The sequence below is a fragment of the Nomascus leucogenys genome, chromosome 9 (assembly GCF_006542625.1).
Source record: "Nomascus leucogenys isolate Asia chromosome 9, Asia_NLE_v1, whole genome shotgun sequence".
Classification (NCBI taxonomy): Eukaryota; Metazoa; Chordata; class Mammalia; order Primates; family Hylobatidae; genus Nomascus; species Nomascus leucogenys.
The window spans coordinates 19,486,859-19,499,798 of NC_044389.1; the positions used below are offsets into that span (position 1 = coordinate 19,486,859).

At 33.8% G+C, this 12,940-nt stretch overlaps 1 protein-coding gene across 2 annotated transcripts in view; it reads left to right on the forward strand.

Moving 5' to 3' along the window:
* The window catches only part of KCNT2 (potassium sodium-activated channel subfamily T member 2), a 394,167-nt gene that overhangs the window by 189,682 nt on the left and 191,545 nt on the right, over window positions 1-12,940 (forward strand). For both annotated transcript variants that reach the window (XM_030818707.1, XM_030818708.1), the window contains exon 12: window positions 1,872-1,935. In XM_030818707.1, the coding sequence (XP_030674567.1) occupies window positions 1,872-1,935 (64 nt within the window). The remainder of the gene's footprint in view (window positions 1-1,871; window positions 1,936-12,940) is intronic.

Genomic DNA, 12,940 nt, shown 5'->3' on the forward strand with positions numbered 1-12,940 from the left:
AGTGCTTTATACTTTTTTTTTTTCCTGGATAACCTGAGTGTGCATGAGTGGGTGTGTGATTGTGCCTGCCTTCACTGTGTGCAAGTGCGTGTTTGTGTGTGTGTGTGTGTGTGTCTGTCTAGTGGGTGTTGGAAAAGAACAGAAGAAAAGTCAACTGTTTTGTGGAACAGACTTCCGGACTCCTTTGTGCTGCATAATCCTTCAAACGATGACTAGATACCTAGTCAAGAACTCTGATGTTACCTTTGATTTATATATAATAAAGTCGATTCAATGGATTTTTTTTTTAATGATTCAACTTCTGAAACAAAAACAGCATGAGAAACTAGCAGGATATAATGAGTGTTATCTAATTGGAAAGTTACATTTCTTTGTGAGTATTTTCATCTTTTTGTTGGATTAAATACTTTATATTTGTGGTCATTGTACATGTGACAGTTCTTTAAGTCATCAGATTTTCCCAGCACCTCAGGTAAACCCTGGCTTTAGGTGTTTACTGTTTGCTATCTATACTCATTATTTGGGTGTGCTAGAGAAATAGATGCTTAGATACTACTATAATCTAGATCATTGTATTCATTGGTGTAGATAATCAATATTCTTAATTTATTATATGACAGTTAAGTTCTTCACACAATAAACATGAGTAATATTCATATTATGTTCAATATGAATTTGTGTAATACATGGAGGCTTCTTTCCATCTAACAAATTTATCTGAGTATTGGTATTAGCTATTAGTACCTAAGCTACATACTATTTAGGATTAATATAACTAACTTATTACTAATAGTCTTAAAATGATGTCTTGGTAAAAGCGACCACATTTACAAGAAGAATTCCTCTAAGTGATAAAAGAAAAGGGAGGGGAATGAAGGAGAGAGAGAGGTAGCTGTCTGGTCATACTCTAAAAGCTACTTAAAAAAATAAGTTAGAGTGACGCAGTATCCATTTTTATGTTCGTTTCCAATCTTAGCTTCCTATAAAATATTTGAGATTTAATATAAACTAATACATTTTTCAGTGCAATTCCTCATGCATAGAGCATGGAGTAGGATTCTCCAAACAAGTTTCCTAGGTTAGTTGCATGAGTTTTGAATGGCTTAATTGAAAATGGTGTTTTTAAGAAAGTTATCCAACACTCATATGATCTTAATAACCATGGTGCAACATTTTCCCAGAACTGTTTGGTTTGGTCTTATTTCAAAGGCTTTTATATTTCCTCTCCATAGAAAACATTTTCTTTTTGGAAAATATTTACTTTACCACAGTGAACCACAGAGATAAATCATTCCTCATTTTGAAAATAAACATTCTTGTGCTCTTAGAACATCATGTATCAAACACTAAAATATACTGTGTCTTTATCACTAAACCTAAGAAATATTGAACCCTAGCATGAGGGGAAGGGGCTTGGAAAAAGATGGTGAATGATCTCTAGGAAGTATAAATACAGAGTAGAGTTTTACTTATGAATACAGAGAAGCTGTGTTCCACCCCTCTTAGTTTGATTCAGACATTACAGTTAAAATACTATTAATCATAAAATAAAGACCAATATAGCCCCTTAATTTACTCAAAGCATGCATATAAAATATATTTAATCATACAAAGAAATAATGTTTGGCTTTTATTAACTTTTGTCATAAAACATTAAGTTATAATAGACAACCCAATAGCAAATTTTTTTTTGTTCAAAATCAGATATAGTCATGATCTGCTTGAAATTCAACTTTCATTTAAGCTTAAGGATACACATGATCTACATGTACATTTTGTGCAATATATGGACTAAAGACTGAAATTCTATTTTTCAGAAAACACGTAGATATTTCAGTGTGTGATTATTTTGTTTTTCCGTCTGTATGTAGGATGGATGACGCTGAGGCCTGTTTTATTCTCAGTAGCCGTTGTGAAGTGGATAGGACATCATCTGTAAGTTTCTAAAATCTTTTTTAGTAAGTTGTGCTTTCCATTTTAGAAGATTTTTTTTAATGTGAGTTTTTAAAAATCTGCCAACATTAAGTATTGGTGACCTTAAAGTTTTACTAAAAGGAAACAAATATTACTGAGCTATCTGTTCCATAAGAACAGTTGTATCATTGATTGTATTAACAAAAGTGTTTTTCAAATAGTTTCTATGAATACTCTCATAATCTGTTGATCAAAATGAATCATATATAAACAGAACTAGACCATTTTTTGTTAAATATGTCTTATGAGATGTAGTTTTGTTAAAGTGACCTCAATTTCTTCAACCTTAAGACAAAGCAGATGGATCAGGCATTAGAACCAATTGGAGAGTTTCTTAAAACTATGCGTTTGCGAACCTTCTATTCAAGATATTTGGGGTGGTAATCAACAATCTCTATATTTTTAAAAGCTCCCCAGGTAATTCTGAAACACATTTCACTTTGGTAACCTTTGGCTTGTATGATATTTATGATGTATTTTTTAGGTCCACAGTTCTATCAAACTTATAACTAAATTAAATTGTATAAAGCAAATACTGGTACCAACTATATTTAAAAATTTTATTTTATTTTTTTTAAGTGCTTCATTATTTTATGTTCAGTAAATTCTACTACCTCCTGTGTTTCTAAGCCAATGACTCCATCTCTAGCCATTATCTGCGGTGTGTGGACAAATGAGAACAATTGGTGGTTTCTGTAGAGAATGGGAAAAGGCAAAATGTGCATAGATCTTTCAGGTATATATTTTATTATCTTCTAGAGCACTTAATAGGCATACTCTTTTACATTAATCTAGGACTGTAAGTCCTGAATGGGCAGGCTCTGTGTTGTCCTCACTGTAATTTACCTAAACTACTTATCCGTATCTAAAATGTTTAAACTGATTTTCTCGTCTTTCGTTTGGAGTGGGCTGCTATTAGCTGAATTGTGGGCCTACAAAATTCCTGCGTTGAAGTCCCAACTCTTAGTACCTCAGCATGTGAACTTACGTGGTGATAAGGTGTTGAAAGAAGTAATAAATTTACAATGAGACCATTAGGGTAGGCACTAATCCAATGTGACCAGTGTCCTTATAGAAAGAGAAAATTTGGAGGCAGACACGTATACAGGGAAAACACCATGTAAACACGAAGATGGCAATATACATGCCAAGGAGAGAGGTCTGGAACAGATCCTTCCCTCACAGCTCTCAGGAAGATCCAACCCTGCCAACAACTTGATTTCCAAATTCCAGTCTGTAGAACTGTGAGACAATAAACTTCTATTGTTTAAGCCATTCAGGTTGTGGTACTTTGTTTGGCAGCCCTAGGAAACTAATAGAAGAGTGTAGACCAAAAAATGATTGGAAAACTTTTAAAATATTTTTTGAAATATATATATATGAGAAAAAGTATCTGCTCCCCACTTTCTTCACAATTACTACCTTAATTCAGATCAGACTGATTCATCAGTTCATTTAAGCATTTCTTTAATCCTTTCTTAATTGGTTCAACATAGTAGGTACTCCAAACATGTTTATTGAAGAAATGAATTTGAACTGAAGATAATCAAGTGCTTCTATAATTGGTTGACTTATGTAATTGTGAGTGTTGTGCCCCCTTGAGTGGTAATTTGGCTTTAAATTACTTTCAGTTTTTCAGTATGTGTACTAGCTTTGTGTAGCAAGACAGGTGTAAGCATTAGGAAATAAATACATAATATCTTCTAGAGTACCCTTTATAATGTGAATTTGGAAGCTTTTAGTTAATCAAATGCATTCTCTTTTTTTTCCTGACACTACTAAATTGGAAGAAATGAGTAAGAAGATTTACACCTATAGGGACAACAGATTTGGTAGATGCGACAATACTAATTTTATATTAATAATAATTTTGCAAGCTACAAAGCAGGTGGATGAGTGGCAACAGTGAAGGAAGTTAAAATTTAAGTTGAGACAGGAAACAAATTAGAAGCAAGCTGCTTTTTGCAACGGAACCTCAACAGTCTCAGAAAATAGAGGTACCAGATGTCTCTGAATGTAGGGTTATATATATGACTAAATACATGAATACTGGTTAGAAGTCTATAAGAAAAGTAGGTTCTCTGAACCCCTGTACATATCCATTGCTAGTTACTTTCCTAATCCTGGTAAAGGAGTTTGCTATTTGGAGAATTTGATCCAGAGATACTCTCTACTCAGAAACACCAGCTCCAGTTAAGAGTCTAGGTGCCATGCTAAAATTAACGGAATTAAGAGTAATCATATCACTGAATGTGATATGATTTTCCCAAATGACTCTGAGAACTATTACAGCCTGGTCCGTATCTCTATTGACATTGACACAAGATTGGAGGAGTTTCCTCAGGGGAAATAGTTCAACACAAGATAAAATGCCTTATATCATTCAATCAAAAGTGTGTGTGCCTGTGTGTGTCTGTGTGTCTGTGTGTGCAGAGATATGAAACCTGGTGTTCCCCAGTGCAGTATTAAACATTGATCACTCTAAAATAAAATCTATGTGAAAAAAGCTTTCTGCCTCCACTCAAATCCTAACCTCTTTTGAGTGCTTAACTCCTACTTGTATTCAGACACCAGACACAAGACATAGGGATTTGAGGACATTTCTAACAAGAACAAGAAGGAATAAACAAACAAACAAACAAAAACCATACACAAAAAGAGAAACTCAGAGGAAACAAACAATACCATATAGTTCTGGAAATAGAAATCAATCTTAAAATATATATTTAATAAATATTCCTAGTAATACGAGAATATATGGTACATACATAAAATAAGGATAGTAGACTAGATCGCAAAACAAAACAAGACATTCAGTGAACCTGAAAGAGCTCCTGGAAGTTAAATCTAGCATAACAAATGAATAATTTAATAAAAAGCCTGGAAGATAAACCTAAGAACATTGAAGAATGAAGAATAATAAAATGAACAATAAAACCAAATAGTGTAAAAGAAGAATTAAAAAGTTGAGAAAATTATGGTAGTTAGAGAGAAGCAATATCAATATAATAGGAATTTAAGAAAGGGATTTTATAAAACACTAGGGTAGAATATTATGAAAGACATAATACACTCAAATTTTCCACACAAAAATTGTCAAATTGAGAGGGCCCACTCATTATACAATAAGGACTAGAAAAGATCTGTGCTGGTCAGGGAGAAGGAAAACAAAAGAAGAAGCCAAAGGAAAAAGGGAAAGACGTATGAAGAAGAGGAACAACAGGAGAAAAAGAAGAAAATATTCAAAATTAAGGGTGGAAAATTGGAATGTCTTCAGACGTCTCATCAGTAATGGCAGAAGAGAGTGGGACAATGCTTTCAAAATTCTGAAGGGAAGTATTTTTTCACTTAGAATTTTGTATCCTGGCAAAAGTCTGGTCTAGTAAGGAGGTAGAAAGAAGTTATTTATATAAACTAAAGATTTTAAAGAATGCACAACTCTGGAAGCTGCTGGAAGATGTGTTTACCAAAAACAAGGAGTGAGTGAAGGAGAAGTAGCCTCAGGGGATTCCAGCACAGAGGAGAGAATGGAAATTTCCATAGTCATGGTGGAAGTGGACCCTAAACAGCAGGCTCTCAGTGCCAGCAGTCAGACCATTGTGGGGAGTGGAGAACTTCAGGAAGGCCACCTCTGGGGAGGAGACTAAACTGGTGTTACCTGATGCAGTTGAGTGTATTGAGAAGAGCTTTCCACTTCTGGGCAGGGGTTTTGGATTGCATTTTGTCTCCCCTTTTATTTTCATTTGTTGGAGCCCTAACTCCTAGTTCTTCACAATTTTACTGTATTTGGATATAGGGTTTTTAAATAGGTAATTAAGTTAAAATGAAGCCATTAGGGTGGGCTCTAATCTAATATGGCTGATGTCCTTGTAAGAGGAGAATAAGATGATAGGCTATACAGAGATACCAGGGGTGGGTGTGCATATAAGGTAACCAGGTGAAGAGGCCAATGTCGCAGGCCTCAGAGGAAACCAACTCTGCTGGGGCCTTGTCCTAGAACTTCCAGTTGCCAGAACTGTGAGAAAATAAATGTCTTTTGTTTAAGTCATCAAATCTGGGTTGTTGTTGTTGTTGTTTTTGAGACTTGAGTTTTGCTTTTCTTGCCCCGGCTGGAGTGGAATGACTCGATCTCGGCTCACTGCAACCTCCGCCTTCTGGGTACCATGCCTGGCTAATTATTTATTTATGTATCTATTTATTTTTATTTTTTGTATTTTTAGTAGAGATGGAGTTTCTCTATGTTGGTCAGGCTGGTCTCAAACTCCAGACCTCTGGTGATCTGCCTGCCTTGGCCTCCCAAAGTGCTGGGATTACAGGTGTGAGCCACCATGCCTGGCTAAATCTGGGGTATTTTTTTATGGTAGCCCAAACAGACAGATTCTGAATTAGTAACGAGTGGTTAGAAAACTAACAAATGTCAAAAGAGACAATTAGAAAGGAAAATAGATCATTCAAGTTTGGAAATATAATTATAGCACTCAACATACTGTTCTATGAAAAGCAGCCAGAATAATGTGAACACTGAAGATTGGTTTAACAAAAATTATCGAACTACAGTCATGCACCACATAACATTTCAGTGACACACTGAATATACAATGGTAGTCCCATAGGATTATAATGGAGCTGAAAAATTCCTATTGCCTAGTGACATCATAGCTGTTGTAACTTAGCATTGCAGAGCTTATGTGTTTGTGATGATGTTGACTAAGATCAATAGGTTATGCCCTATAGCCTAGTACATACTAGGCTGTACCATTTAGGTTTGTGTAAATACAATCTATGCCCAATGACAAAATCGTCTAATGATGGGTTTCTCAGAATATATCCCCATCGCTAAGTGAATCATGACTTGTATATTCAAAGGATGGGAAAAGGAAAATTCAGAATGAGGGATGAGAAGAAAGTTATACTCTTTTGTTCCATAGTAGAAAGCTAGTAGATAATAATTTAAATTGAAAAGCAGGAAATAGTGATAAAATCATAGTTAGAAATATGGAAGGAGGTTAAGAGAATATCCAGTTTTAGGGCTGTAAAGGGACTGCCTCTGCGGAGTGGAAATATGTGTGAGAGTAGGAAGGAGAGAGAAGGCTGCACTTATATGTTATGGAACTTGTCTTTTTGGACTATGTACATGTATAGGTTTGATAGCATTTTTAATTAAGTGTGATTTAGAATATGTCTTGGTCTAGGAAAAAAATCATTGATTTGAAAAATGTGCCATTAGTTGTGAGGAGGTAAGCAGGTTTCTTGTCATGTCAGCTTCACGTAACCCTTGAGATGTCAGTATAAACGTGGGTAAATTTGCAGTTGAACTGCCTGTGATTTTTATATATGTACTTTTTTGTCTTTCAATAAAAATTTATTTACAAGAAAAAGTGGCAGCCTGGATTTGGTCGCTAGGCCCTCATAGTTTGCTGACCTCTGCTATAGATAATTAATATTGTTTTAAAAAAATTTCTGTGGGTATATAATAGATGCATTTACTTACGTTAAGTGAAATAAGTCAGACACAGGAAGGCAAATATTGCATGGGATCTAAAAATCAAAGCAATTGAACTAATGGACATAGAGAGTAGAAGGATGGTAACCAGAGGCTGGGAAGGGTAGTGGGGGAGTGGTGACGGGGAGATTGGGATGGTTAATGGGTACAAAATAAAATAGAATGAATAAGACCTACTATTTGATAGCACAATAGAGTGACTATAGTCAATAATAACTCAATTGTACATTTAAAAATAACTAAGAGTATAATTGGATTATGTGTAACACAAAGGATAAATGATTGAGGGGATGGATACTTATATATTTTTTAATTCAACTTTCGTCTAAACTTCTGACTAAATTATTCTGTCTTCCTTTTACTTATGAATCAGGAGAAGAAATAAGGCATGCCAAGTGAAGCTTCATAAAACAGGTAGAACTCAACAGCTGTTATACTTTTGGAAAAACTGTTTAGTGAAACAAGTAGCATATATAGCTGTGAAAAGTTTAGCAGAGTAGCAAGGGTTCAGTAGGTACAGTAGTATCCCCCTTATCCACGGGGAATACTTTCCAACATCCCCAGCTGATGCCTATAATTGCCGATAGTACCAAACCCTATGTATAGTAAGCACTAATTTCTTTTTTCTTCTTCACAATTTCATGGATAGAATATTCGGTCTTACTATAGATCTTAGCAACCTCAGCATAAGATATTTTTCTTTCCTTATTAACTTGAGAACTTTCATCTTTTCACTTCAAGGAGGCACTTGATGCCTTCTTTTTGGCATATCCAAATTGGCAGCATTGCTACTCTTGCACTTTTTGGGCCACTAAGTAAAATAAGGGCCACTTGAACCCAAGCAGTGCAATACTTCAAGAGCCAATGTGATAACCAAGACAGCTACTAAGTGACTAATGGATGGGAAGCATATATAGTGTGAATATACTGGAAAAAAGGATGATTCATGTCCTGGGTGGGACAGGGTTGGATGGAGTGAGATTTTATGCTACTTAGAATGGCATGTAACTTAAAACTTATAAATTGTTTATTTCTAGAATTTTCCTTTTAATATTATTGGGTCAAAGTTAATCTTGGGTAACTGAAACTGTGGGAAGGCAAAACTGTGGATGGGGGGACTATTATATAAGGAAAGCAAGTAAATTCTTAAAAACCCAGCAGGGAAGTCAGTATCAGAATTGGGACATCTTGAAGAAAGGGACAAGAGAGTGTCATTGAGTCCTGGTAACTGGGTGGAGTTTTAGGTCTTGATAGAAAGGGTAAGGAAGAAAAACTCATGTTCATGAGTGGCACAGTATCTCTGCTCCTTTGGCAAAGACTGGAATCTCTTTTAATTGTTTTGTGTTTGGATGTACAGGGACTCACGGAAGCATCTACAGCCCTTAGAGAGACAGAAACTTTGAGGGACTTGGTTATAAAATAGAAAGCAAACTATTCCTAATATGCTCATATCTGGACATAACAATAGGGTGTATCATTCACCTCTTTTTTTAACCATTTATATATATATATATATATATATATATATTTATATATAGGTGAGCACAATGATTCAAATAAAGATGTAGACTAATTATGCATTATGCTAAATAGCTAACAATGTTAGCATACAGGACACCACCTTGCTTGGTAATTAACATTCTCCCATGTAATGTATTGCTTCTTAGGAAGGATCTGGCATAGTTGCTGATGCAAACACTACATTATGTCTTACACAGAGGTTGATTAAACAGTTCTCTCAAAGGACACTCCTCCTCCTCCAGCATTTGATGTAAACTCAGTCAGGATAGTAGAAATCTTTGCTGTTTGATTCCCCAAAAGTTAATAAATGCATGTTTTCTCCAGTTTTCAAAATGTCGAGTCTGCTTGTTTTGTTTGTATCATTTTGTAGGGACTGTATTGTGAATACATGAGAGCTTGGTCCAGATCATTTCTTTTAGTTGCCTCTTCCCAAGTAAGTTGTTCTTGAAGAGAATAAGCAATTCCTCCTTGGTGAATAACAGTCCTGCTACAATTTAATCATTTCACATGCAGTAAACTTTTCTTGGATATTCATTTAGAAGAAAATTAACTGTTTTGACGTTTGCCCTTAATATGATCAAGCCAGTGTCACTGTCATTTTATGTGCTTCCAGTACACAGCCAGTGTCTTGGGAGGGCCAGAAGGCCTGGAATCATGGTATGTTCTTACCTGATGTAAAATACTCCAACTTGTCTAAAGACTGTCAGACCTCCCTTTTCTTAAACTCACTCAATAGTTGAACCATATGGAAAAATCATGGAGAATTATTTGGGGGAAATTCTCTTGCCATCTTACAAGGTATAACAATCAAAGCTTATTCCTAGGCTACATACTCTTCAACATGATTGAAAATTGTACTTAAACCACTAGTAAGTAGTGAGAATAAACAGGCACATTTTACATTTTACCAACACAGTTAAGGAGAAAACAACAAACAACAACAACAACAAAAACTTTTACTTCATTTGAAAAAGTAATACAAAATATCAGGTCAATTGCATGGAATCTTGGAGAAATATTTGTTAGGTTGATAAGATTAAGCAAAATTCTTTTTCTTCCCATAGCCTCAATTCCAAGAACAACAATGTGAAATTAATTGGTGAAATGCTTATGATTTCTTAAGGAAGACACATTTAGAATACATATTAAAATGGTTATTTCTGGATAGAGCATTTCCAAAAATTACTTTTAATTGATTAATCTTGCAGTATTTTCTGACTATTAGAAAATACTGCAAGTCTTAGAATTGTAATGTACAGAGTATAATGTAGTTTTTTATAGTATTTTGAATTAGAATAATCTGTTACATGTAAAAATATATTTTTAAAATCTGTATAATTGAATTGTTAATATTAGGTATAACTTTGAAGCAATTTTACTCAATGTTGTTCTAAATCAATCTGATGCATTATGAAACTTTTTTTTATATATATGCTGTTCCTTGGCATGGTACGGCTTTTGAAAAACATTGATTGCACACTATTTTTTAAAAGTACATATTGAATTATTATTGCTGAATTTATAAAATTAACTGAATAAGTTATTTTGTTGTTTTAATGACAACAATGTAATAACTAGGCAAACACTGCCAATCCTAGAATTGGTCTGTGTATACTTTTCTGATTGGAGGAGGACATTTCTGAATAACATTAAGAGGCAAAATTAATAAGCATTACAAATACTCTCCTGTGAAATTAGCAATATTTTACAAAAAATAAATGTGTGTCTATATAATATTTTGTATTCTTTATTAGAAAAACAGTAGGTAATCATGAATTTGAAAGTGCCATAACAGCTGACTCAGTAAATTTTTCGTTTTTCTTTGAATGGCCAAAATTATTTAGAGAAATTATTAAGTGTAATTTCACTGTTATCAAAATGCTTTCTGACTATTCTAGATTAATGTTATTTTAAAACAATAAAGCACGACATATACTTTTTAAAGAAGATGCCCAGTTTTTTTTTTATACAATGGTAACATTTAAAGATTTGTAACATCATAATGCTAATTATTTGCAAAAATCTTGCAATTTTATAGTATTGTAGCTTTAGTCAACATTTCTACTATTGGTATACATATTTTAGCTCATTTTTCTTCAAGTCCAATTAATAAAAAATGGAAAAAAAGGGTCCAAACATTTGACATTTAGTAAGTCACTTTCATGTGATCAAGCACTTTGCGCATTTTATGTATTTAATACCACAATTTGTTCATATCATAGATGAGAAAACCAAGTCCCAGAGATGTTCAATAGATTTCCGAGAGTGACAGAGTCTAAATTTTACCCAGTTTAGTCCAAATCCCAAACCTCTGCCTTTACAACAAACTTGTCCCCATGTTGATAATGGCTTAGCTTACTATTCAAATGGCATACACATTTGAAAATAAAAGTGGTACTACTGTTTAAATATTATAATAATAATGACATGTATACATGGTTTCTGGTATCAGCTCTCTGTTCTACTCCTTTCCATCCTAGTTTATTCCTTAAAAGAATGTATTAACTTTGTATCCATTAAATTATTAATCTATTTTATATCCTTGCCCTTTAAGAATCTGACATTTTCTGACCTCTTTTTTCCTTTGGCTTTCAATCTCAATTTTACATTTCCCAATTTTCATTTTTGAAGTTACATTTGTGCATTTGAAGACTGATACCATTTACCTTTTGTTCTCTGAACAAAATGAGGACGTCTGCCATGATTTATTGATTATCTAAGTGTCGAACCCAATAAAATTGCATGACTATGAACATACTGTTTATTGAAGACCCAGTGATCGTTTTGATTACGTTTTCTTTTTCCTTTTTGTGTTGCTTTACTCAAAATCTTCAAAATCAGCTATATATTTTATGTGTTGATTACCGTACTGTACATTTGTGTGTGCTGGGGGCTAGGGGGTTGCTAACTGTTATTTGTAGAGCTTCTATTTACCACTCACTATCCTATTGTCTTGTCATATGTTTACAGGCCTTAGTCTATCTGGCTTCAAATTTCTAGGAGGCTAATTGATGTAATCTGTTGCAACCCACTCCGAATTGAGCATTGTATTTTATACAAGGAAGAAAAAGTACCCTAGTATAACATTATCTCCATTTTTAAAAACTATTCCTTCTTTTCCTGTATTCATTCAACAAATATTTATTGAGTATTCTGTACCCCAAACATGGATGTACCAGCTGAACATACAGTTACTAACAAAACAGTAAAACATTTCCATTCTCCTGGAGCTTATCTACTAGTAGAAGTGACATTAAGTCCTAAATGACATCTTATGTACTAGTAAGAATTGACATTAAATAAATGTGTACAATGTTAGTGAAAAGTATTAAAAAGAGCACACTGGGGAGAGAGCATATGAAATGTTAGGAAAGGCAAGCATTGTAAATTGAATCATTAATTAAAAACTGTTTAAGATTAACCTAAGATAATCATAAAGCTTATTATTTATAGAACACATCAGCACAACAGCATATTAGAGAGCTCATACATAATATTAGAGAGCTCGTACATCATAGTCAAGTATAATTTATCCCTGGAATGCAAAAATGGTTTGACATGCTAAAATTAATAACTGTGATAAACCACATTAACAGAATAAAGAACTTAAAAATATATTCCCATCTCAATATACTCAGAAAAATCATGACAAAATTTTCCATAGGAGTGTATCTATAGTAAAACACATAGTATATACAGGGATTGGTAATATCCACAATTTCAGGCATCCACTGAAGGTCTTAGAATATATCCCACACCCCTGTGGATAAGGGGGAACTATTTTAAGTAGAAAACTATAAAGATTCCAGAAAAAAACTGTTAGAACTAATAAATCAATTTAATAAAAGTACTTGCATTCCTATATACTAACAATGAACCATCTGAAAAGAAATTCAGAAAAAACTCCTTTTACAATAGCCCTCAAAAAGAATAAAATACTTA